The sequence below is a fragment of the Monodon monoceros genome, unplaced genomic scaffold, assembly GCF_005190385.1.
Source record: "Monodon monoceros isolate NGI ecotype Baffin Bay Population unplaced genomic scaffold, NGI_Narwhal_1 Super_Scaffold_15, whole genome shotgun sequence".
Classification (NCBI taxonomy): Eukaryota; Metazoa; Chordata; class Mammalia; order Artiodactyla; family Monodontidae; genus Monodon; species Monodon monoceros.
Genome location: NW_021703771.1, coordinates 22,159,015 through 22,186,652, shown reverse-complemented (window position 1 = coordinate 22,186,652; position 27,638 = coordinate 22,159,015). Strand labels below are relative to the sequence as shown.

The window sequence follows — 27,638 nt, the reverse complement described above, 5'->3', positions numbered from 1 at the left end:
TGATTAATCAAATTAGTAGTATTTGCATATTCATTAGAAATATTAAAATAAATGCCAGGGGAAAAAAAAACTGAAAAATTTAAAAGTTTTTTCTGCAGAGGAGCAGATTGGAGTTTTTGTTAAAAGCCTTCTTAACGGTATTTGAACTTATTCTTTTAAAGCTTCTATGTGCATGCTTTACTTTGATTAATTATTAAAAAGCAAGTGATGTAAAAAAAAATAATAACAAGCATTGGTGAGGACATAGAGACTGGAAGCTTGATACACTGCTATTGGGAACGTAAAATGGTAGATACTCTGGAATATAGCTTGGCAGTTCCTTAAAACGTTAAACATAGATTTACCATGTGACCCAGCAATTCCACTCCAAGGTGTCTACCCAAGAGAAATGAGAACAAATATGTTCACAGCAGCATTATTCGTAATAGTTCTAAACCAGAAACAACCCAAAATGTCCATCAACTGATGACTGGATAAACAAAATGTGATATATGTATATAGTGGGATAATATTCTGCAATAAACAAAAATGCATGCTACAACACAGATGAACCTTGAAAACAGTAGGCTAAATGAAAATACCCAGACACAAAAGACCACATAATGTATGATTCTATTTATATAAAATGTCCATAAAAGGGAAATTTGTAGAAACAGAAAGTAGATCAATGGTTGCCAGGAGCTGGGGATGGGAATGGGAATGAGAGCTAAGAAGTATGGAGTTTCTTACTGGGATTCTAAAATTAGAAATATACTAAAACTAGAACATGGTGTTGGTTACACAACTCTGTAAATACATTAAAAATTATCAAATTTCAGGGACTTCCCTGGTGTTCCAGTGGTTAAGACTCCACGCTCCCAATGAAGGGGGCCGGGGTTCGATCCCTGGTCGAGGAACTAGATCCCGCACGCCGCAACTAAGACCTGGCGGAGCCAAATAAATAAATACTTTTTAAAAAATTATCAAATTTCACACTTAAAATGGGTAAGCTTTTTGGCATGTAAGTTATACCTCAATAAAGCTGTTTTTTAAAAAGCAAATGATACTGTTTAAAAAAGAGAACTTGCAGACTATGAGCTAAGTGCTTTAATAAGTTATTATTATAACAATTCTGAAAGGTTGGTATTATTATCCCCATTTTACAGATAAGGCAACTGAGGCTCAAAGAAGTTAAGCAACTTGCACAATTAGCAAACACAGCAAAGTTAAAATGTGTGCACATGTGCCCTAACTACAGAGTTCCTGTACTTTCTCCCATGTGTGACTGCCTGGGTCCTGAAGCGCTGTGGATAGATCATGCTGAGGCCTGAGTCAAGGTTCCCTTCACCCTGGATTCCATACAACCTAGTCACCACCTAGGTCAGAGTGCTGTTAGGCTAATGAGTGAACTTTGAGTACCCAAAGACTTTCAGTCTCTCTAGAGACCAGCATTGTGATACTGTGACTTATAATAAGAAATACAGGGCTCCCCTGGTAGCGCAGTGGTTAAGAATCCACCTGCCAATACAGGAGACACAGGTTCGAGCCCTGGTCCAGGAAGATCCCGCATGCCGTGGAGCAACTAAGCCTGTGCGCCACAACTACTGAGCCTGTTCTCTAGAGCCCACGTGCCACAACTCTTGAAGCCCGTGCGCCTAGAGCCCGTGCTCTGCAACAGGAGAAGCCACCGCAATGAGAAGCCCGCGCACCACAATGAAGAGTAGCCCCTGCTCGCCGCAACTAGAGAAAGCCCGCGGGCTGCAATGAAGACCCAACGCGGCCAAAAATAAAATAAATAAAAAATTAATTAATTAAAAGAAAAAAGAAATACAGATTTGCTCTTAATCTCCGTTCCTGGCTCACAGCTCCTCACAGCTCCTTGGAATTTCCTGAGTGATAAGAGCAACGGGAGCATCTTTTGTTATAATAGTTGGTCTTCTGCTATCAGTTCCTGAAATAGCTCCAGAGCCATAAAGGTGAAAGGAGTGTGTTATTCTTAATAAACTCCTTTCAGCCATACCTGAGGTTATATTAATAAGATAACTTATGGAAAGCCCTAAGGATGGAGGGCTGGTTGCCAAGGGAACCAACAGTGATTACAGGTTGGAACTTTCAGTCACACTTCCCTGACCTCCAGGGAGGGGAGAGAGGCTGGAGGTTGAATCAATCACCAATGGCCAATGATTTAGTAAATAATGTCTATGTAATGAAGCCTCCATAAAAACCCAGAGGACAGAGTTCAGGGAACTTCTGGGTTGGTGAACACACAGAGGTGCTGGGAGGGTGGTGCGCTCAGAGGCCTCCTTTCCCCATACCTTGCCCTCTGCATCTCTTCCATCTGCCTGTTCCTAAGTTATATCCTTTAATAATAAACTGGTAATCTGGTAAGTAAAATGTTTTCCTGAGTTCTGTGAGCTGCTTTAGCCAGTTAATTCAACCCAAGGAGTGAGTTGTGGGAACCTCTGATTTATAGCCAGTCAGTCAGAAGCACAGGTGACAACCTGGACTTGTGACTGATGTCTGAGGCAGTCTTATGGGACTGAGCCCTCAGCCTGTGAGAGCTGACGCTCTCTCCAGACAGATACTGCCAGAATTGAGTTAACTGCTTGGTGGTGCTGGAAAAAGCACACATCAGAAGCAGGAAATACACAGACTGCACGTGACTAACCAAAAATGTGAGCTGGCCAATCTTTGCCATAGGAGGTCAGAGGTCAACAGACGTTACTATTTGAAAATGAAACTTCGCCTCTCTCCATGGCTCTCTCTGGGGTGGCCTGGAGTGGGGGGCTCTGGAGTCATAACTGGGTCCAAGTTGCAGTTTTGCCACTCAGCAGCTGGGGGCCCCTTGAGTAAATTACTTCAATCTTTCTGTGCCTCAGTTTCCTCATCTCTAAAGTGAGGATGAAAAAAGAACCTCTTCTAGAGGCCTATAAAGTGCTTAGAGCAATACTAAGTGTTTGCCGTCAGCATTACTTCGTCTATGTATTTGCACTTGTCACCTAACTGGGCAGAGCCTGCCTTACCTCAGTTTTGCTATAAAACTGCCCTTGGGCCTGTGCATTCTCTCGTCTACCATGGTGTCATCTGTTGGGGAGGGGTCAGCAATGCCCTCCAAAGCCTGCCACACATTTTCACTGACCCACGTGAAATCAGCCTAAAGAGGTCATTGGGAGGCATCTGGTCCAAGCCCATCACTGTCCAGATGGGAGCAGTGAGGTTCTGCATGGCGTCTGGGCTGCCCCGTCATCCACAGGCCTCCCAAGGGAGCCTAACGTGATTCTCACACACTCTACCTAGTAAGTTCTTGTGCCCCAATTTCTCCAGAGAGATCTCTTGTCCATCTGGCTAAAGAAGTAGGTGAGAAAAATCCACACTGCGATTTTAAAGAGGGTCAAATGCTAATTACGAATGACTCCATTTGAAAGATAGCAACGAAAGCATTTTTAATCCTTCTTCTTTCTCCCCAAACCTCCAGCACTGGAAACAAGAAACAAAACCAACCAGTTCTTTGAAAACTGAACGAAACACAACAGTTTTATGGACAATGCTTAAGAGGCAGGCTTTTCCCCAGGGAATGGCTAAAGTGTTTATTCTCTTGTTACCTTGGTAACCGCTACCTTGGCACCCTTGTTGATGAGCTGAACCACATTCTCCGCCTGGCCTTTGTATGCAGCTATGAGCAGGCGTTCTGAAAGCGCGGCGACCGCATCCTGCTGGCTCATGAATTAGGAGAGAAAGACGTTTTCCGTGAAGTGGTAGACAAGTTCCTTTGTCTCAACGCGATGCCACGGGCCCAGGCAGGCACCCTCGGGTAAAGACGTTCCGATCATTGGAAGGGGCCTTCATCACTATGCCATCTTTGGGACCTAGGGGTTACAGAACAAAGCTGCCATCAGCACCACTCAGCACCCAGGACAGGCCACACCTCTCCTCCCTGGTTTTAGGGCATCTGCTGATTGCTCAGTGCAGGGGAGGGGAGCTGGGGGAGACAGGACAGGCGGGAAGCACCCTCTGCAGAGCAAACCCTGAACTTGCACGTGGAAGGCGGAGAGTATACGGAAACACCCCGCTCCCATCCCCACCCCCGCAGACTCCAGACCACGGTGAGGTCTGCTCTGCATCTCCCACCCAGGTAGCAGCGGCCTGACACAATCCCCTGAATGTAGCCTGGTTTCCAGGCCCACCCTCGGCAGGAAACTACACTGTGTGGGAACACACAGGGCCCTCTGGACCGCATTTTGTGGGCCCGCCACGGCTAACATGCCTATTCCCCTGGCCGGTTAGGTGCCTGTGGACCACACCCCACAGAGACCCTGAGGAGGGGGCCACACCCATGGGGCTTTCTCCCAGCATTTCCGGCCTTTCTCTTCCTTCATCCTTTTCCCATTGTAAATGGTGCAGGTTCCAGAAATCTGCAACAGGTGGAGAGCTGGGAGCAGGCCCGTACCATCTCCTAGCAAATAACTGCTGGAACAACCCATCTTGGGAACAAAACTGATGCTACAAACAGTTACTCTAGGGAGGGGCTTAACAAGAGGGAAGTAAGTGGGCAATTCAAACCGGCGACAGGATGCTAAGCCCCGTCTCGGAGCCGTGGTCTGGGGGCAGTAACTAGCAGTAAACTCAAGCCCTCTTTCCACCAAATGGCCAAATGGATAGAATTTTAAAGACTGACTCTTCCCAGTAGCGCTGGACCACCATTAGAGCAAACCAAAGCCACTGGGATTATGCCAAAGGTGAAGGGTTTTGGGGGCCAAAAAAGGAAAGCTTAAGAATCTGACCTATTCCTATTAGGAGGGCAAGGCAATGTGGGCCTCTTTTTGTTTTAAAATGTACTTGCTAAAAATACCAATATTGCAGATGGAGAGAAAATGCTGTACCACAAGGAATCCCAGGACCTACCACCCATTTTAGTTATGAAGGACCAGAAGATACAGACGTCCTTTACAGCGGTTTCCAGGCAAACCCCATGCTCCTTTCACTGGCTGTGATGTGACTGAGAAAGGGCTGGTCGGTACCTGCTCTGACTCTGCATCACCGTGACATCCAGGTGGCTCGTGTCACCAGCAGCTCCGGGCAGCTGGGGTTAAACATTCATGTATAAAACAGACGGAACAACAGGACTGTGATAGGGACTCAAGATGGTATTTCATTACGTGAAAGTATTGGCCAAATGTGAGTAGTATAACTTCTGAAAGGTCATTCTTCTCCCTGCTCAGCTTGCAAATGATCAAATTTTCTCACTGTCGTCCATCTGTTGCCCAAATTGTGGATAAAAAAGAGCAAGGAAAGGGACTTCCCTGGCGGTCCAGTGGTTAGGACTCCGCGCTTGCACTGTCGAGGGCACAGGTTCAATCCCTGGTCGGGGAACTAAGATCCCACAAGCCACGCACCACGGCCAAAAAAAAAAAAAAAAAAAAAGAGATAACAAGGAAAGAGACACGAGGAACCCTCACAAACCCACCCTGCTCTGATCACCAGACTCATCAGAAGTGCAACAAACCTGGAGAAGGTACAAGCAGGGGACCCCTCCCGCAGCCACGGTCAGAGATCGCTGGGATGCACCCCAAATCTTTGCTGAATGAATGCGCCAATGAAAGAATAAAGTTGAGACTCAAAACAGAGAGAAATGGAGCTGGAAAAGCCTTTGGAAATTCCCAGGGTCGCACTGAAAGACTGTAGTTTGGGCTTTATGTTTCCCAGAATGTTCTACTGTTGGGGAGTGGTTTGCTTTCGTAAACACAGGATACACCGTCTGTCTTTATTCAGGTAACCTGCGGCACGTTCAAACCAATTACCCTGAGCTTCTGATCTGTCTGCCCCAATCCTGCAAAAGCACTCCAGGCCCAAATGGCAGGAAAACGCAGAAAATTAGCCCTGGCTTCCTAAATGCTCTCCCTCCCTCAGCCACATTCTTCTGCACTCACTCATTTGTTATTTATTTCCCAAACCTTTCCTGCAACGGGCATCTGAGTGTCTCAAGTACAATGGCCCAGTTCATACAAATATTATCATCATGGCTAAAATTTCACCATTTCACTCCACAGCTTAACTCCTGGGGATAGAGATCTTCTTACTGCAACCCCAGGGCAGCCCATCAGCCAAGCTGTCCGGCCTCCCCAGCAATGGAATCACGGGTTAACCGGCCTCTCTACACTGACAGTCGCTCCCCTCCCTCCCTTCCGTCCCATGCCATAAATTCAGCCTTGGGGACACTGAGACAAAAGCCAGGGTGCACTGATTGCCATGGTTGCCAACAGCCCATCATTACCCTTGGTAAACAGCCCTTTACAAGCCCAGCGCACATTACTATTCCTTTTTTTTTTTTAAAGAGACAGAAACACTACATTTGTGAGAAAATGTTGGCCAAGCAGAAATGTCAGCGTTTTGGTTTTTCTTTTTTTTAAATTTCAATGGCAGCTACTTAAGAATAAAATGCTCCCCACCCCCAAGCCATCCCACACCCTCCACCACAGCGCACAGCCCACCGGAGGCAGAGAGCGGCCTGCAGGAGATTCTGGATACCTCACCACCGCCAGAGATGCCCAGAAAACTGCCTGCAAAATCAGGAACAGAATCCCAGGTTTCCAGTTCCTAGTCTGCTGCTAGCACCATCGCTGTGTGCTTGGGTATCTCAAGTTCATGCTCAATTTAAACCCAGTAGCCTCACTATTAGGACCTCCAGTATTCGCCTTCATTTTCATTTACACACGGCAGAGGGGGGCAGAGGGAGGGATCAAAGTGGCTGAGTCTTCTTTTCTGCCTCCTTTCTTTCTTTTTTTTTTTTGGCCCTGCCGTGCAGCATATGGGATCTTAGTTCCCTAACCCAAGATCAAACCCAAACTGAGATCAAACCCATGCCGCCTGCAATGGAAGCACGGAGTCTTAACCACGGGACCGCCAGGGAAGTCCCTCTGCCTCCTTCCTGACTTCCACCTTGGGTTGGGGTGCAGGGCCCAGCTCACGTTCCTTTCCACCTCTCTCACGATCACTGCCCTAAATCTTTGTATCCTTACCTCCCACCTAGAACAATGATCCCCATCCTTTTGCAGTGAGGGGATACTTGGCTTCTCATCTAATACCTCTGAACTGACAAATCAAACCAGGTGGAAGGAAGTGGGCTGGGGAGAAGAATAAAGAGGCTGTTGGACCCCCAGCAGTGAGTGGGGAGGGGAGAGGACCAGTCTGCAATCAAGGAGTTAAACTTCACTGCCAACCTGTTGGGTACCCAGGCTGCAAGCAGCTCCGTTCCCTCATTAAATCTGAGCTTCCGCTTCCAAATAGATCACCTATCATTCAAGACACTTCCCATTGCAGGAGGTGAGGAATTTCTGCCCCAAGTCTATCAATCACATCCCTCTTTGTCACTTTCACAGCATTTTTCACAGGAGAAAAACCTTAAAATGCAAACAAGCTGCGAGTTCTTTAAGCAGAAATGAAATAAACGCATGATCATAAATACGCAATGAGCATCCTGAATCCAGAAAGGGATTTAGCTTCCTAAGAAAGATTCCCCTCCTTCCTCCCAGTCCACTGCCCCATTTTCATTGCTCTCCAGTTCGCCAGTGTTTTTGTCTCTCATCACAAATGCCAGAGGGCCAAACAGCTGCTTGGTCTGTGATGCGATCGGTTTTCTCTTTATAGTGAAAGGTCTATGAGGTTTTCTTGAAGATTTACAAAAAAGTCCCCCGGTACCGGTATCCCAAAGCCACTGCATTCAGTCTCCTAACAGGCAAAATATTCTTGAAGAAACCTGCAAACAAAAGTCCCAGCCAGGCATTACGCACAGCCCACCCAGAGATGGTCCACAGGCACCCAGGAACCAGTGGTTAGGAAGCACCATCAGTTACGATAACTCGCTTTGCTCCTACTGGTCCAAACCCTGTGTTGAGAGATTGTACTCACATCCGGGGGTCTGTCCTCCCCGTTCTACATCGTGTTCTGTTGCTGGAAAACCACGGTCAGTTCTTTCCTGGAGAGATCATTAGCTTCCTAGGGCTGTAACGCCCAAGGGTCTGCAGTGATTTACGTTACAGTGCTTGCTGACTTCTCCCCTTGGGCTTCCTCTGCCAGTACTGGCCAGATCACATCTAAAAGCTTAGTAAGACATCCATTCAGCTCGCAATGTTTGGTGGCTTCCTAGTCTGCCTGGCACAGAAGTCCTGGGTCTTCAGACTTTGTTGGACTGCTGCCTCCTGCCAGCAGAGGACCTGTAACACTGCTCTGATCAGAGTCGGAATGATTCACAGATGGGCGGAGTGCTTCTGAATGATGCTCGGACGACAGAGAAACAAAGTTTGTATTCTTTCAGCAGCTTGTATTCTTTCAACAGTAATACGGGGAGATGAATGCACGTGTTGTAAGGGACAGAGGATGCAGGAAGGGTCAAAATCTGTAATGAACTGCCTTTGTGGAAACAGCGGAGACCCAGACACTCCCCGCCCCCCTTGGGCAGAGAGTTCCAGCACAGTGACCGCAGCAAGCAAGGAGACTAGGGCCTGGTTGAGGAGCCATTCCCCGTGTTTGTGAACCCATAGTTTGTCGCAAAAATCCTCCTCTGAACAGAGTCTCTGCAGGAAAGGGGGAAGGGAGGAAACAGGGAGCTTTTTCAAGTGCTGTCAATGGCCCTCCACATTGCAGGTGTGTCCTCCAGACCACTTGTTGAAGCAACAGAAAACCAACTTCCCAACGATTTCTATGAGTAATCATAGAAAGGAAGAGGGTTTTGGTTTTGACTTGAACCGATATTACTATTTTCCCCCTCATTTCTAAAGCAAGAATTGTTGGTCCTGGAGAGGGGAAAAGAACACTGTCAACATGAACCCTCCAAGCACCATCCCTGCCCAAAGCCTTGCTTCCATTACCCTAAGGGTACCAGCTTAGGTACCCTAAGGGTAGCAGCTCCTATGGGCAAGGGGCTGGGATTCTGCTTTGGCCAGTGTTCGCCTTACACCAAGGGCAGGAGAATAGCCACGCTGCAGAGAGAATGAACTCCCCTGGGGAGACAAAATGCCAGTAGAATGATAATCCTATTTTTAATGCACAACCCTCCTACTAGTTCATCCAGAAGTGATCACTGCCGGGATACTGCAACCACCACTGGAGGACCAGTGAGGTTAGAATATAGATGAATGTGGCCCGCTCCCTACCTTGAAAAAACTCATCATCTGGCCCTGATCAGCCTTGATCAGGGCCCAAAAGGCCAGATGCCAGATGAGAACTGTACACCAAATGCGACAGAAGTATAAAGCAAGGAGTGTTTAATTTTCTCAGAGCTTCTGACATTTCCTTCTTCTGAGAAAACGGACTCCCCAGATAGGGACCCTCAACACAGTGCTATCCATGAGGATAGAACAACACCGGTTGCTCGCAGAGTCTGGTGTTCACAAGTGCTATCTGCAAAAGACAGGGGCAGAGAGGCACCTCTTGGCAAGCCCACCGTGGCAAAGGAACATGTATGCTTATTTCTTGAGGACGTCTCAAGTACGGTAACTGTCCTCTTCTGAGTCTGACACTTAGAGGATCTTTGAAACAATCACCTCTGCAGGAGGCATGGAGAGGCTGTTGCAGGGAAAGCCGAGTGACATCTGGATACTATTCAGTAAACCTATGACATACCCTACCATCAAGAAGAGCTGCTAACAAATGTAAAAATAACATATCGGAGGTCTAAGGACACATCATTGAATACAGATATGACTGACAGGAGGCTTGTGACGTAGAAACCTTCCCTTTTTACATGGGGCAATAATTACTTTTTAGTTGTCTGGCACTGCTAGATCACCAGAGCCTCCGAGTTGGGGGCCAGGCACTCACATCACATAGCAAATGACCCAAAATCCAGACCGACAGTCACCCATTGCTGAGCCCTCCACTGCCCCATCTCTCCCTAGACAAGATGAGGCTGAATTGTGTCCCCCAAAATTCATGTATTGAAGCCCTAACCCTTAGTGTGACTGTACTTGGAAACAGGGCCTTTAGGAGGTAATTAAGGTAAAACGAGGTTCTAAGGGTGGGGCCCTGATCTGATAGGGTTAATGTCCTTATAAGGAGAGACACCAAAGAGCCCCCCTGCTCACTCTCTTCCCCAGCCGCCTCTTTTCACACCTGCACCCTCACCTCTGAGCCACGCTCACAGGAAAGGCCATGTGAGGACATAGCGAGAAAGTGGCCATCTGCAAGCCAAGAAGAGAATCATTACCAGAAACCAAACTCTGCTGGACCTTGATCTGGGGCTTCCAGCCTGCAGAACTGTGAGAAAAATGAATTCCTGCCATTGAAACCACCCAGTCCATGGTATCTTGTTATGGCAGCCCTGGTGACTAAGACCCGAGCTTCCCTCACAGTGTAATTTGCTAGCATGAGCTCAAGGTTGGTCTTCCTGGTTAGACGCAACTCCTTGAGGGCAGGAACCCTATTTTGTTTATCTTGTATCTCCAGTGCCTGGCACAGTTCCCGGAACATACTTAGCCTTTAATGTCTGTTCAGTGGATGCTAGAAAATCTAATAATCAGTTGCTTTTTCTAATCATTAATTCGTCTTCAGGAGTCTGTAGATCCCATAAGAAAGAGAGGAGATAAGAACCAAGTCAGCTAGCCTTTTCCCTTTCCCCAAAGTTCAAACAGGCTATGGCTGCAGAGCCTTCAAAAGGTAACAAATGGGGGATGTTTTCATTCCTCCCTTTCACTTCCTCCCCAAAATTGAGGATGATCCCAGCTCCTGGGATCAGAATTACTGATCTCAAGTGACACAGGTCCGTCAGCACCCAAGCACTGGACAGCACCACAGTCACCCCTGGAATTTTCCCCTCACCATCCTTAACTTCTGTTGGGTAAAACCACAAATACTAAAGATAAACCTCAACAAGCAATACCAAATGACAATAAAACCAATCCCCAGAGAGTAGCCCACCTGCCATGTATCCATATCTCACCTCCTACCCACTCCTTCAATCTACTTTGATCTGCCTTCTTTCTGCCCCGAATTTTCCTACTAAGCCGTTGCTGATGCTGCGGTTGTTAATTCTGTGGGGTATTAAGCATTGATCGAACAGAGAACTATGGAAATTGGGTGAGACAGCTTTCTTGCTTGGAGTGCTGGGGTGGAAAGCAGGTCAGGAATGTTCTTACAGAGAAGGTCACATTTGAGCTGGGTTTTGGAGGACTGGAGGATTTTGTTAGATAGAGAAGTGGGGGAGGACACAGGCAGAGGAAACAGCAAGAGCAAAGGCAGAGTGGTCTGGAAGGGTAGGAAAGAGGAACAAAGGAGCTTTGTTCCTGGAGCTTACAATACGTGGGCAAAGACCAGAGATGATGTTGCAAAGTCAGTCTGTGGAAAAATTTTCACATCATGCCAAAGACATGGGACTGTATCTTGCATTTGTGATGGGGAATCCTAAACGTTGGTAAGAAGAGAGACTAGTCAGATTTGTGTACTACTTGGAACTCAAACATACAGAATTGGATTAGTCATAATTACGGGTTCATGCTACACTTTCAAGACTGTATGTACACAGCTTTCTCTTCCTTCCTTCCTTTGCTTCTTCTTTTATTCCTTCCTTTCTTCTATTCTTCTTTCTTTTTATTTTAATTAATAGACTTTATTATTTTAATAAATTTATTTATTTTAAAATTTTTTAAAATTTATTTTTGGCTGCATTGGGTCTTCGTTGCTGTGCACTGGCTTTCTCTAGTTGCAGCAGGCAGGGGCTACTCTTCGTGGCAGTGTGCAGGCTTCTCATGGCGGTGGCTTCTCTCCTTGCAGAGCACAGGCTCTACATGTGCGGGCTCCAGTAGTCGTGGCTTGCGGGCTCTAGAGCGCAGGCTCAGTAGTGATGGCGCACGGGCTTAGTTGCTCCGTGGCATGTGGGATCTTCCCGGACCCAGGCTTGAACCCGTGCCCCCTGCATTGGCAGGCGGATTCTTAACCACTGTGCCACCAGGGAAGCCCTAGACTTTATTTTTTAGAGCAGTTTTAGGTTTACAGAAAAATTGAGCAGAAAGTATAAAGAGGTTCCTTATACCACTTCACCCATACTCCCGCCTCACAACAAACATAGTGTCCCCTATTATTAACATCTTGCTTTAGTGTGATACATTTGCTATAACTGATGAGTCAATATAGATACATTGTCATTAACTAGAGCTCATGGTTTGCATACGGTTCACTCTGTGTTGTACAGTTCCTTGGCTCTGCACAAATGTATAACGGCATGTATCTATCACTATAGTATCATACGCAATAGCTTCACTGGCCTAATGCTCCACCCATTCATCCCTCCCTCCCCCCAAACCCTCGACAACCACTGATCGTTTTACTGTCTCTACAGTTTTGCCTTTTCCAGAATGTTATACAGTTGGAGTCATACAATATGCTGCTTTTCGACACTGGCTTTTTTCACTTAGTAAAATGAACTTAAGATGCCTCCATGTCTTTTCATGGCTTGATAGCTCATTTTTTTTTTAGTGGTGAATAACATTCCATTGTATGGATGTATCAGGGTTTACCTATTCGCCTATTAAAAGACATGTTGGAGATTGGTTCAAGATGGTGGAGTAGAAGGACCTGCTCTCACTCCCTCTTGCGAGAGCAACGTAATCACAACTAACTGCTGAACAATCATCGACAGGAGGACGCTGGAACTCACTAAAAATGATACCCCACATCCAAAGACAAAGGGGAAGCCACAATGAGACGGTAGGAGGGGCGCAATCACAATAAGATCAAATCCCATAACCGCTGGGTGGGTGACTCACGAACAGGAGAACACTTGTTCCACAGAAGTCCACCCACTGGAGTGAAGGTTCTGAGCCCCACGTCAGGCTTCCCAACCTGGGGGTCCAGCAACGGGAGGAGGAATTCCTAGAGAATCAGACTTTGAAGGCTACTGGGATTTGATTGCAGGACTTTGACAGGACTGGGGGAAACAGAGACTCCACTCTTGGAGGGCACACACAAAGCAGTGTGCGTATCAGGACCCAGGGGGAAGGAGAGTGACCCCATAGGAGACTGAACCAGACCTACCTGCTAGTGTTGGAGGGTGTCCTGCAGAGGTGGGGGGGGGTGGCTGTGTCTCACCGTGAGGACAAGGACACTGGCAGCAGAAGTTCTGGGAAGTGCTCCTTGGTGTGAGCCCTCCCAGAGTCCGCGATTAGCCCCACCAAAGAGCCCAGTTAGGCTCCAGTGTTCGGTTGCCTCAGGCCAAACAACCAACAGGGAGGGAACCCAACCCCACCCATCAGCAGACAAGCGGATTGAAGTTTTACTGAGCTCTGCCCACCAGAGCAACACCCAGCTCTACCCACCACCAGTCCCTCCCATCAGGAAACCTTCACAAGCCTCTTAGATAGGCTCATCCACCAGAGGGCAGACAGAAGCAAGAAGAACTACAATCCTGCAGCCTGTGCAACAAAAACCACATTCACAGAAAGATAGACAAGATGAAAAGGCAGAGGGCTATGTACCAGATGAAGGAACAAGATAAAACCCCAGAAAAACAACTAAATGAAGTCGAGATAGGCAACCTTCCAGAAAAAGAATTCAGAATAATAATAGTGAAGATGATCCAGGACCTCGGAAAAAGAATGGAGGCAAAGATTGAGAAGATGCAAGATATGTTTTACAAAGACCTTGAAGAATTAAAGGACAAACAAAGAGATGAACACTACAATAACTGAAATGAAAAATACACTAGAAGGAATCAATAGGAGAATAACTGAGGCAGAAGAACGTATAAGTAACCTGGAAGACAGAATGGTGGAATTCACGGCTGCAAAACAGAATAAAGAAAAAGAATGAAAAGAAATGAAGACACACTAAGAGACCTCTGGGACAACATTAAACACAACAACGTTCACATTATAGGGGTCCAGAAGGAGAAGAGAGAGAGAGGGGCTGGGAAAATATTTGAAGAGATTATAGTCAAAAACTTGCCTAACGTGGGAAAGGAAATAGCCACCCAAGTCCAGGAAGTACAGAGAGTCCCATACAGGATAACCCCAAGGAGAAACACACTGAGACACATAGTAATGAAAATGGCAGAAATTAAAGACAAAGAAAAATAATTGAAAGCAGCAAGGGAAAAACGACAAATAACGTACAAGGGAACTCCCATAAGGTTAACAGCTGATTTCTCAGCAGAAACTCTACAAGCCTGAAGGGAGTGGCATGACATATTTAAAGTGATGAAAGGGAAGAACCTACAACCAAGATTACTCTACCCTGCAAGGATCTCATTCAGATTCGACGGAGAAATCAAAAGCTATATAGACAAGCAAAAGCTAAGAGAATTCAGCACCACCAAACCATTTCTACAACAAATGCTAAAGGAACTTCTCTAAGTGGGAAACACAAGAGAAGAAAAGACCTACAAAAACAAACCCCAAACAATTAAGAAAATGGTAATAGGAACATACATATCGATAATTACCTTAAATGTGAATGGATTAAATGCTCCAACCAAGAGACACAGGCTCGCTGAATGGATACAAAAACAAGACCCTCATATACGCTATCTACAAGAGACCCACTTCAGACCCAGGGACACATACAGACTGAAAGTGAGGGGATGAAAAAAGATATTCCATGCAAATGGAAATCAAAAGAAAGCTGGAGTAGCAATACTCATATCAGATAAAATAGACTTGAAAATAAAGAATGTTACAAGAGACAAGGAAGGACACTACACGATGATCAAGGGATCAATCCAAGAAGCAGATATAACAATTATAAGTATATATGCACCCAACATAGGAGCACCTCAATACATAAGGCAACTGCTATAAAAGAGGAAATCAACAGTAACACAATAATAGTGGGGGACTTTAACACCACACTTACACCAATGGACAGATCATCCAAACAGAAAATTAATAAGAAAACACAAGCTTTAAATGACACAGTAGACCAGATAGATTTAATTAATATTTATAGGACATTTCATCCAAAAACAGCAGATTACACTTTCTTCTCAAGTGCGCACGGAACATTCTCCAGGATAGATCACATCTTGGGTCACAAATCAAGCCTCAGTATATTTAAGAAAACTGAAATCATATCAAGCATCTTTTTTGACCACAGTGCTATGAGATTAGAAATCAATTATAGGGACAAAAACATAAAAAACACAAACACATGGATGCTAAACAATACATTACTAAATAACCAAGAGATCACTGAAGAAATCAAAGAGGAAATAAAAAAATACCTAGAGACAAATGACAATGAAAACATGATGATCCAAAACCTATGAGATGCAGCAAAAGCAGTTCTAAGAGGGAAGTTTATAGCAATACAAGCCTACCGCAAAAAACAAGATAAATCTCAAATAAACAATCTAACCTTACACCTAAAGGAATTAGAGAAACAAGAACGAACAAAACCCAAAGTCAGCAGAAGAAACCATAAAGATCAGAGCAGAAGTAAATGAAATAGAAAAAAAGAAAACAATAGCAAAGATCAATAAAACTAAAAGGTGGTTCTTTGAGAAGATAAACAAAATTGATAAACCATTAGCCAGGCTTATCAAGGAAAAGAGGAAGAGGACTCAAATCAGTAAAATTAGAAATGAAAAAGAAGTTACAATGGACGCCGCAGAAATACAAAAGCATCCTAAGAGACTACTACAAGCAACTCTATGCCAATAAAATGGACAACCTGCAAGAAATGGACAAATTCTTAGAAAGGTATAACCTTCCAAGACTGAACCAGGAAGATATAGAAAATATGAACAGGCCAATTACAAGTAATGAAATTGAAACTGTGATTAAAAATCTTCCAACAAACAAAAGTCCAGGTCCAGATGGCTTCACAGGTGAATTCTATCAGACATTTAAAGAAGAGCTAACACATCATTCTCAAACTCTTCTAAAAAACTGCAGAGGAAGGAACACTCCCATACTCATTCTATGAGGCCACCATCACCCTGAATCCAAAACCAGCCAAGACACTACAAAAAAAGAAAATTACAGACCAATATCACTCATGAATATAGATGCAAAAATCCTCAACAAAATACTAGCAAACAGAATCCAACAACACATTAAAAGGATCATACACCACGATCAAGTGGGATTTATCCCAGGGATGCAAGGGTTCTCCAATATATGCAAATCAATCAATGTGATACACCACATTAACAAACTGAAGAAGAAAAAACATACGATCATCTCAATAGATGCAGAAAAAGCTTTTGACAAAATTCAACACCCATTTATGATAAAAAGCTCTCCAGAAAGTGGGCATAGACGGAACCTACCTCATAACAAAGGCCATATACGACAAACCGACAGCAAACGTCATCCTCAATGGCGAAAAACTGAAAGCATTTCCTCTAAGATCAGGAACAAGACAAGGTTGCCCACTCTCACCCCTCTTATTCAACATTGTTTTGGAAGTCCTAGCCATGGCAATCAGAGAAGAAAAAGAAATAAAAGGAATCCAAATTGGAAAAGAAGAAGTAAAACTGTCACTGTTTGCAGATGACATGATACTATACATAGAGAATCCTAAAAATGCCACCAGAAAACTACTAGAGCTAATCAATGAATTTGGTAAAGTTGCAGGATACAAAATTAATGCACAGAAATCTCTTGCATTCTTATACACTAATGATGAAAAATCTGAAAGAGAAATTAAGGAAACACTCCCACTTACCATTGTAACAAAAAGAATAAAATACCTAGGAATAAACCTATCTAGGGAGTCAAAAGACCTGTATGCAGAAAACTATAAGACACTGAGATGAAAGGAATTAAAGATGATACAAACAGATGGAGAGATATACTACGTTCTTGGATTGGAAGAATCAATATTGTGAAAATGACTCTACTACCCAAAGCAATCTACAGATTCAATGCAATCCCTATCAAATTACCAATGGTATTTTTTAAAGAACTAGAACAAAAAATCTTAAAATTTGTATGGAGACACAAATGATCCCGAATAGCCAAAGCAGTCTTGAGGGAAAAAAACAGAGCTGGAGGAATCAGACTCCCTGACTTCAGACTATACTACAAAGCTACGGTAATCAAGACAATATGGTACTGGTACAAAAACAGAAATACAGATCAATGGAACAGGATAGAAAGCCCAGAGATAAACTCACGCACCTATAGTCAACTAATCTATGACAAAGGAGGCAAGGATATACAATGGAGAAAAGACAGTCTCTTCAATAAGTGGTGCTGGGAAAACTGGACAGCTACATGCAAAAGAATGAAATTAGAACACTCCCTAACACCATACACAAAAATAAACTCAAAATGGGTTAGAGACCTAAATGCAAGACTGGACACTATTAAACTCTTAGAGAAAGACATAGGAAGAACACTCTTCTTTTTTTTTTTTAACATCTTTATTGGAGTATAATTGCTTTACAATGGTGTGTTAGTTTCTGCCTTATAACAAAGTGAATCAGTTATACATATACATATGTTCCCATATCTCTTCCCTCTTGTGTCTCCCTCCCTCCCACCCCCCCATCCCAACCCTCTAGGTGGTCACAAAACACCGAGCTGATCTCCCTGTGCTATGCAGCTGCTTCCTACTAGCTATCTATTTTACGTTTGGTGGTGTATATATGTCCATGCCACTCTCTCACTCTGTCACAGCTTATCCTTCCCCCTCCCCCATATCCTCAAGTCCATTCTCTAGTAGGTTTGTGTCTTTATTCCTGTCTTACCCCTAGATTCTTCTTGACATTTTTTTTTCTTAAATTTCATATATATGTGTTAGCATACGGTATTTGTCTTTCTCTTTCTGACTTACTTCACTCTGTATGACAGACTCTAGGTCTATCCACCTCATTACAAATAGCTCAAGGGAAGAACACTCTTTGACGTAAATCACAGCAAGATCTTTTTTGATCCACCTCCTAGAGTAATGGAAATAAAAACAAAACTAAACAAGTGGGACCTAATGAAACCTAAAAGCTTTTGCAAAGCAAAGGAAACTACAAACAAGACGAAAAGACAACCCTCAGAATGGGAGAAAATATTTGCAAACGAATCAATGGACAAAGGATTAATCTCCAAAATATATAAACAGCTCATGAAGCTCAATATTAAAAAAAACAAAGAACCCAATCCAAAAATGGGCAGAAGACCTAAATAGACATTTCTCCAAAGAAGACATACAGATGGCCAAGAAGCACATGAAAAGCTGCTCAACATCACTAATTATTAGAGAAATGCAAATCAAAACTACAATGAGGTATCACCTCACACCAGTTAGAATGGGCATCATCAGAAAATCTACAAACAACAAATGCTGGAGAGGGTGTGGAGAAAAGGGAACCCTCTTGCACTGTTGGTGGGAGTGTAAATTGATACAGCCACTATGGAGAGCAGTATGGAGGCTCCTTAAAAAACTGAAAACAGAATTACCATATGACCCAGCAATCCCACTACTGGACATATACCCAGAGAAAACCATAATTCAAAAAGACACATGCACCCCAATGTTCATTGCAGCACTATTTACAATAGGCAGGTCATGGAAGCAACCTAAATGTCCATCGACAGACGGATGGATAAAGAAGATGTGGTACATATATAGAATGGAATATTACTCAGCCATAAAAAGGAACGAAATTGGGTCATTTGTAGATACATGGATGGATCTAGAGACTGTCAGAAAGAAACAAATATCTTATATTAATGCATACATGTGGAACCTAGAAAAATGGTACAGATGAACCGGTTTGCAAGGCAGAAATTGAGACACAGATGTAGAGAACAAACGTATGGCACCAAGGGGGGAAAGTGGCGGGGGGCCTGGTGGTGTGATGAATTGGGAGATTGGGATTGACATATATACACTAATATGTATAAAACGGATAATTCATAAGAACCTGCTGTATAAAAAAAATAAATAAAATAAAATTCAATTAAATAAATAAGTAAATAAAGGACATGTTGGTTGCTTGCAAGTTTTGGCAATTATGAATAAAGCTGCTATAAACATCCGTGTGCAAATAAGCCACAGGGATGTAATATACAGCATAAGGAATATCATCGATAATATTGTAATAACTTTGTATGGGGACAGATGGTTTCTAGACTTATCATGGTGATCATTTCATAATGTATGTAAATGTTGAATCACTGTGCAGTTCACAAAAGTAACACAATACTGTATGTCAAGTAGATTTCAATTAAAAAAAACCCACATGCAGGGCTTCCCTGGTGGTGCAGTGGTTAAGAATCTGCCTGATAATGCAGGGGACACGGGTTTGAGCCCTGGTCCAGGAAGATCCCACATGCCGCGGAGCAACTAAGCCCATGAGCCACAACTACTGAGCGTGCACTCTAGAGCCCGCGAGCCACAACTACTGAAGCCCGCAGGCCTAAAGCCCAAGCTCCGCAACAAAGAGTAGCCGCCACTCGCCGCAACTAGAGAAAGCCCAGGCGCAGCAACAAAGACCCAATGCAGCCAAAAATAAATAAACAAAAATAAATAAATTTTTTTTAAAAAGTAAAAAATATCTTAAAAAAAACACACCCATGTGCAGGTTTTTGTGTGTACATAAGTTTTCTCTCATTTGGGTAAATACCAAGGAATACATTTGCTGAATCGTATTATAGGACAATGTGTAGCTTTGTAAGAAACTGCTTTACTGCCTTCCAAAGTGGCTATAACATTTTGCATTGTAACCAGCTGGTTTTACATTGACCTAGTTGCCAAACACAATGGTAACCTTCAGTTCCTACCATACATGATTTCTCTGTTGCATCAGGCACTGCTACCATCCCTCCCTCATCACACTTCCTCCTCCTCTGGTTTCCGTGACCCACTCTGTCCTCATGCTCCTACCATCCCTTGGACTATCTCTATCTCTCATCCAAGGGCTCTTCTTTCACTGGTCCCTTAAATGTTGCAGGTCCCTGAGATTCTATCCCAGGTTGTTGTCTCTGCTCATTTTCTTCCCTAGAAGATCTCAGTACATACATATCCTCCATACCTGCTGCCCACACACCCCTCTGCTGCCTAGATACGAATTGCTCCAAATCTTCTTTAGCCTCAATCACTCTCTCTAAAACTCCATTTTTTAAACACCCAACCATTTAACAGACATCTTACTCGGATGTCCCCTATCAACGTGTTCACAGCCAAATCACCATCCTTCTTTTTAAACCCGTTCCTTTCCCTGTGTTTCCATCTTGGTGAGGGGCTCCATCTTTCATCTGTCTGCCTATTTCCCTCATCTGGAACACTCCTCTCCTATTCTCCTTTCCCCACCTCCACATTCAATAATTTACCAAATCCTCCTGATTTGAGACAGTAAAACATAGAGATTTAAAAATGCAAGCTCTGAGGGGACTTCCCTGGTGGTCCAGTGGTAAAGAATCTGCCTTATAATGCAGGGAATGAGGGTTCGATCCCTCGTCAGAGAACTAAGATCCCACATGCCGCAGGGCAAGTAAGTCCGCCGGCCACAACTACTGAGCTCACACGCCTCAACTAGAGCCCACTAGAGCCCACATGCCACAAACTACAGAGCCCACGCACTCTGGATCCTGTGCGCCACAACTAGAAAGAGAAAACCCGCATGCCGCAACTAGAGAGAAGCCCGCGCACCACAACGGAGAGCCCACATGCGTCAATGAAGATCCCCCGTGTGCCACAACTATGACCCGAGGCAGCCAAAACTAAAAATAAAATAAATAAATAAAAATAACAAATAAATCTTTTAAAAAATACTAAATAAAATAAAATGCAAGCTCTGAAGTCAGATTGCCTGGGCTCAAATCCCAGCTCTGCCATTTAACATGGGCAAAGTTCCTAATGACTCTAAGCCTGCTTCCTCATGTGTAAAACAAAGAGAATAACAACTCCTACCTCACTGGATTGTTGCGAAGATTGAATGATATAATACACAGGCTATACAAGCCTAGCACGTAGAAAGTGCTCAGTAAACATTAAGCATGGTTGTATGGTTACTGCTTAAATGTTCCTTGATCTGTTCTCTCTTCTCTAGCTGCACTGCCACTGCCTTCGTTCAGGCTGTCAGCATTCCTTACCTGAACTGTTGCAGTGGTCTCCAACTGGACACTGAATATGTTTCCTGAAATTGCTCTAAACTTAGAGCTGGGACGAGAGAGGTGACATAGGTTTCAGCTTGCATCATAGAATCTGCCTCTGCAGATGAGTTTTTGCCTAGGAGACGGTAGAAGCCAAGGCCAGACTAATGTTCAGCATTCAGATGGTGAGTGTACATTGGCCTGAAATGTATCTTCAATAAAAGATAACTTTGTAGAGGTCACCACAACCTGGCCAGACAGAGAGCTGCTGGGATTTCTTAAACTTGACTCTCAGGAAAGACAGCCGTTGAGCCAACAGTGGTTAAATTCTCTCTCTTCTTAGAGACCACTGAGCCAATAACAGGTAAGTCCCCCCTTCTGATATGCCAGTGTTAGAAGAAAGGGAGTCATGAGAAACAGCCTTCTCCTCCAGCTTGTTTCAAGATGGCAGAGCTGGAGCACAGACAGCCGAGCTACAATGCAGGAGGGGCCATCAACACCGTGCCTATCTGCCAGGTGGTGGCTTGCTGGGGGGTGGCACCTGGGCCTTTGGTGCCCATTATTTTGCCTTTGTCTGTGGACCTCTCTTCCTCTGTGTTTCTTAACAAAGAGCGTTTCATGTGAATGGACCATCCAGGGGGCTTGGAGGCTCTGTTTATAGGACTGAAGTTTGCATGTAGAAGCCGTTCTGCCAAGTTGGTCTCCATGCCTCAATTCCCTCCCCTACCTCAGTGTATGTTGATCACTGATATCAGAATGCTGTTTGCACAGCACAAATGTGGCAGTGTTTTTCCTCTGCCTATAACCCTCAATGACTCACACTCCCCCAGCACAAAGTCCAGCAATACACAAACCGATGCGTGGCCTGGTCTCAGCTCATCCCCACCGCCTCTTCTTCTGATACCCCATCTGCCCACCCATCCTGCACCCTCGCTTGGCCACAGGGGTGCTCAGGACACCTTGGAAGCCCCATCCTGTCATTTTTGCTTAGAATGATCTTTAGATCTTTTCCAAACTCCTTCTATACCTTCCAACCTGATTGAAGGTGTCCTTCTCCAATGCTGTTCCACCCTCCAGGTACCCAAGGCCAAAATCCCACGTACCCTGAAATGAAATCCCAGCTCAGCCACTTACTTTGGGCAGTGTACTTAATGAATCTAAGCTCCTGTCCTTGTATATAAAAGAGGAAGAACAACTGTTTTTACCCATTGGGTTGCTGCAAAGATTGAATGAGGCCATAACAAACTGTATTCTTTCAAATCCTTCTTAGTAGTAACCAAAACAGACTGCACGTGTGCGATGTCAGTGTTCTTGTCCCTCTCTTCCTACCTTCTGATTAAAAGCCTTCTCCATTCACCTCCTCTTGTAAGGGGACTGCCCTAGCCAGAGAAGTTTCTGGACTTTAGGATGCAGAATTAGAGGACAGGCAAGAAAGATGGGAAAGAAGGCTGACCTGTCAAGGGAAGCTAAGCTAATCTATATAACAAAGAGCTGGGAGGGAGAGAAAGAAGCGCTGTGCAGAATGGAAAATGGAACAAGTGTTTCCAGGGGGTGATGGTAAACAATGGGCTTCTGAACCCTATGGAATGTGAGAGAATTAGAGAGAGAAAAGGGGATATGAAAATTGTTTCTGGGAGTTTATGAGTTGGGTTTCTTTTAAGTGTTTTGATAAGTAAATGATTACTATTCCTTTAAAAATTACTTTTGGTCTTTGGATTGTGCTTTGACTATCTCCAAACAAACACTAGACTACAAGACTGAGGTTCTTTAGGGTTACCCTCATTTTCAATGTCCTTCTTCTCAGACTCAGCTCCCCCAGTAAGGGGTTGTGTCTCATTCCAGCTGTGTGAATCCGATGCAACAATACAGCCTGGCATATGGCATATGGACAATAAATGCTTGCTGAATAAATAAATACACTTATGCCTATCCAGTGGATTATAGACTCCTACAGAGCAAGTAGCTACTCTTATTTTTCCATGCGTCCAAATACATCAATGAATGCTGTAGTGAGCTGAATGGTGGCCCCCAAAAGGATATGTCCACGTCTGAATCCCCAGAACCTGTGAGTATTAATTTATATGACGAAAGATGTAATTATGTTAAGGATCCTGAGAGGAGAACCTTATCCTGGATTATCTGGGTGGGTCCTAAATGCAATCACATGCATCTTTTTTTCTTTTTTTTTTCAGGGATGCTCTTTTATTTTATTTTTTTAACATCTTTATTGGAGTATAATTGCGTTACCACATGCATCTTTATAAAAGAAGCAGAGAGAGTTTTAAGACAGAAGAAGAGGAGGCCACGTGACCCCAGAGGCAGAGACGCGAGGGATGTGGCCACATGCCAAGGAACTCCTGGAGCCACCAGAGGATGGAAGAGGCAGGAGAGGATTGTTTTCTACAGCCTCCAGAGGGAGTACAGCCCAGCTGACACCTTGATTTCAGACTCCAGACCTCCAGAACATGGGAGAATAAATTTCTGTTGTTTTAAACCACTTAGTTTGTGGTAATTTGTTACAGTGGCCACAGGAAACGAGTACAAACGCCTTATACGTAATGGATGCTCAATAACTCTATCAGTGACCTGTCTGGGTCACTTACAATCACAGGCTGTGCTTCCTTTTTTTTTTTTTTTTTTGCGTTACACGGTCCTCTCACTGTTGTGGCCTCTCCCTTTGCGGAGCATAGGCTCCGGACGCGCAGGTTCAGCGGCCATGGCGCACGGGCCCAGCCGCTCCACGGCATGTGGGATCTTCCCGGACCGGGGCACGAACCCATGTCCCCTGCATCGGCAGGTGGACTCTCAACCACTGCGTCACCAGGGAAGCCCTGTGCTTCCTTTTTAAAGTCACTCACACATCCCAACACCTTCTTGGCCAAAAGCCAGGACTCCATTATGTCACTTCAACACTTGTAAACGCTGTTGTAACCAAGGGGTCCCTCACTGCTGTCTGAGGGACAGTCAGTTTCCAGGGGCTGAGAGTGTTTTACTGACAACATATTCCTATAAAACATCCTTCACCCATTCCTTCAGGAAGGAGGTGGTATGATGCCAGGAGGAGCAATGGCCCCTCCGATGGACAAACACCTTACTGGGGTCTCTCCAGCTGGCAGCCGACTCAGGCTGAAGACTCGGCAGCCTCCCTACAGGAAACACGCAGAACTGAGAGGAAGCCACGTCGGGCTGTCAGTTTCCGATTCCGCACACAAAAAAGACAAAACATGAAGTTGCTCTGCTGGCCAGGAATTAAGTGTGTCCGAATGTAACCCTGCAAACACAATCCCAAATAAGGCAAAGGGAAGTCAGGGATTAACAGGAGTGTCATCTACTCAGAAGTAAACACCATCTGTGACTTGCCACTATAATTTGTTTTTCAGCGTATTTCCTCCACCATATTCCTCAGAGGACAGAGGCCTTCTCTCATGTCCATGACTTGTGAAACCACTCAAACTCCCCCAGCCACATACTGATTGATTCTGCCTATCAATGTCTGCTACCTGATCCTCCAGAAATGGTCGTTTTTACCTCTGCTGGAGCAGGTTTTCATCACAGGGGTCCCATTTTATTCAGTAGCGCTGCCAATGAAGTATTTCTTACCATAATGTCTGTGATACTAGAAACTCCAGACACTGTGATGCATGCCACCCTTCTCTCACCCCCATCTCTCCTAAACCACATGGCTTTCTCCAATAACTTTTATTTTTATTTACTTTTTTTACTGAAGTATAGTTGATTTACAATGTAGTGTTAGTTTCAGGTGTACAGCAGTGATTCAGTTATACACACACACACACTCTTTTTCAGATTCTTTTCCCTTATAGGTTTTTACAAAATATTGAGTATAGTTCCCTGTGCTATACAGTAGGTCCTTGTTGGTTATCTACTTTATATACTAGTGTCCAATAACTCTTTTATTATTTTTATTTTATATTGGAGTACGGTTGATTAACAATGTTGTGTTAGTTTCAGGTGTACAGCAAAGTGATTCATTTATACGTACACATGTATCTATTCTTTTTCAAATTATTTTCCCATTTAGGTTATTACAGAATATTGAGCAGAGTTCCCTGTGCTATACAGTAGGTCCCTGTACCTATTTTAAATATAGCAGTGTGTACATGTCAATCCCAAACTCCCAATCTATTCCTCCCCCCAATAAATTCGTTCTCTAAGTCTGTAAATCTGTTTCTGTTTTGTAAATAAGTTCACTTGTGTCATTTTTTTTTAAGATTCCACATATAAGTGATATCATATGGTATTTGTCTTTGTCTGACTTACTTCACTTAGTATGATAATCTCCAGGTCCATCCATGTTGCTGCAAACAGCATTATTTCATTCGTTTTAGTGGCTGGGTAATATTCCATTGTATATGTACCACATCTTCTTCATCCATTCATCTGTCGCTTCCATGTTGCTTCTACGTTGCTTCCATGTCTTGGCTATTATAAACAGTGTTGCAACGAACATTGGGGTGCACAGTAACTCTTTTTAAAAGCTACAGCTTTCAGCAGGCACGTCTAGGTTAGATGTGATTTGATGGTAACACTGCCCATCACCTACAAGAGGAGACACCAGTGGCCCAGCAATGCCGTTATTACGTATACACCACTGCCTGCAGAAGCTACACGCCTGGACCCCTCATCTCAATTCCCTTCCAGTTCCTCCTGGCAGAGGCAGGACTGGGGAGAATCAAGAGGAGAAGAGTGTCTATTAAAACCCTCCACCACAGAGCATGCTCCATGACCCTGGACAGGTTATACAACTTTCTTGGGCTGTAATGTCCTCGACTGTAAAATGGGGCTAATAATGGTAGCTACTGACTTCATAGGGCAGCTACAAGGACTCCCTGTGGGAGTGGACAGCAAGCACTTAGCACAGCGCTTGCACAGAGTAAGCACGCAGGCAACAGTAGGTGTGCGTGTGTTCATGTATAGTATCACGTCTACGGGAGGCTAAACTCTCTAATTAGATTTCTGAATCCTTCCTGCATCTCTTACACCTTCACCTCTCTTTAAAGAGGGGCTGCCCCAAGGAGGCTCTGGTCCCTTGGCTTTGCTCAGCACGCAGCATGACGCAGCGTTTGGCTCCAGCACAGAGCTTTGCTGGGAGTAAGTGTTCCTCCCTGCAGAGAAAGGGAATTAGGACTTCAAGCAGAGCCGCCAGCCAGGAGGCTCTGTGGTTCTGTCCCTGTCCTGGTGTCCATATATACCAACGGTCACACACGTGCGTGCACAGTCCACGGCTCAGGAAGATGCAGCCCCCCTGGTGGACTCCAACCCCCCAGGGAGGTGAGGACCTAGGAGGAGAAACAGGCTTCCCGGGAAGGCCCCGCCAGAACTCATCTTCCCTCACACCAGCCTCTCCCTCGCCCCGGTTATTTCTGGTTATTTCTCAGCTAAGACTTTCTCTCAAATTGGTGATTGTTCATGTTTTAAGTTTTAGTCACAGATAAACCATAAGCAAGTTTGGTCCACAGAATTCCCTCCCATCATTCTATCACATGATGAACACTGTCAACATCATCAGTTATGGTGCATTATTCGACAGTAAAACTCTGCTGCCTCTTTACAAGAGGTCCTTACAGTGAAGGCAGCGGGAATGACAGTGACCTTGACTTGCTTATTATACGCCCAGAAGTAGCCCCAGACATGCTCATTCTCAAGAGTTTCAAACTATCTTAAAATAGTTATGTCGCAGGATTTTCTCATTATTATTGTCAAATTATTTCCACAATGAAACTATATTTAATTAGTTGAACTTCAGCGGTCTTCAGGAGACGGGTGACCTGAGGAATTACACAACGTGAGCCCCTCTGCGGAAGGGCCCCGGTGAAGCCTGTGCCCTCCCCGTTCTGATGGCTTCTCAGAGCACGGGGTCGTGCTCTCTCTTCAGCAAAGCCTCAGTCTGGACTCGTTATGGTCAGTGGTGGAGCTTTCGCTCTCAGGCTTAGCTCTTCCTTGCTCTCGGGGGCCTGGGAGCCAGTCCCTGGGGAGAATCCACAGACCCTCTCCTGAGTCACTATTCCTTTCCTAACAGCCCTTCTCCAGGGGGTTCTCCCAAAAATCTAGGTGAGGACAGTACGGCGCGGTCTCCAATTTCAGGCAGATCCCCTCTTCGATGATTATTTGTATCCAGTCAATGTCCAAACAAGGAGCATGGTGGGGGGACGGCAATAGAGAAAAAAAGAAGGGGAAAGGTGGGGAGGTGGGAGTGGGGAACAAAGGAGGAGAAACAATGTGAAAAGACAGTGAGCACCCCCTGTGAGGATGCAGTTACTGATGGGGAAGGGGGTGATGCTGCATCCCTCTCAACTCCCAGTCCTGCCCAAGCTAGACACCATCCAGCCCGCCCAGTCTCTGCTCATCAGAATTTGTTGAATTAATGCAAGGATTCCTTCTGATAGTCTGTATCATGTTTAACAACTTTTTAAAAAATATTTTTTATTTTTTTAAATTTATTTGTTTTCGGCTCCGTTGGGTCTTCGTTGCTGTGCCTGGGCTTTCTCTAGTTGCGGCGAGCGGGGGCTGCTCTTCGTTGTGATGCGCAGGCTTCTCACTGCGGTGGCTTCTCTTGTTGTGGAGCACAGGCCCTAGAGCACACGGGTTTCAGCAGTTGTGGTGTGTGGACTCAGTAGT

General features: G+C 44.6%; 1 protein-coding gene across 7 annotated transcripts in view; it reads right to left on the bottom strand.

The window, feature by feature from the left end:
* Window positions 1-27,638, bottom strand: part of ANKRD6 (ankyrin repeat domain 6) — a 201,775-nt gene that overhangs the window by 78,106 nt on the left and 96,031 nt on the right. For 5 of the 7 annotated variants that reach the window (XR_003793757.1, XM_029224344.1, XM_029224347.1 and 2 more), the window contains exon 1: window positions 3,582-3,611. Coding sequence is in view for 2 of the 7 variants with exons in the window: in XM_029224345.1 (XP_029080178.1) it covers window positions 3,582-3,701 (120 nt within the window). In the remaining 5 variants the exon portion in view is untranslated. Of the gene's footprint in view, window positions 1-3,581; window positions 3,846-27,638 lie in introns of those variants that run through there. The other 2 variants (XM_029224345.1, XM_029224349.1) reach the window with 1 other exon arrangement.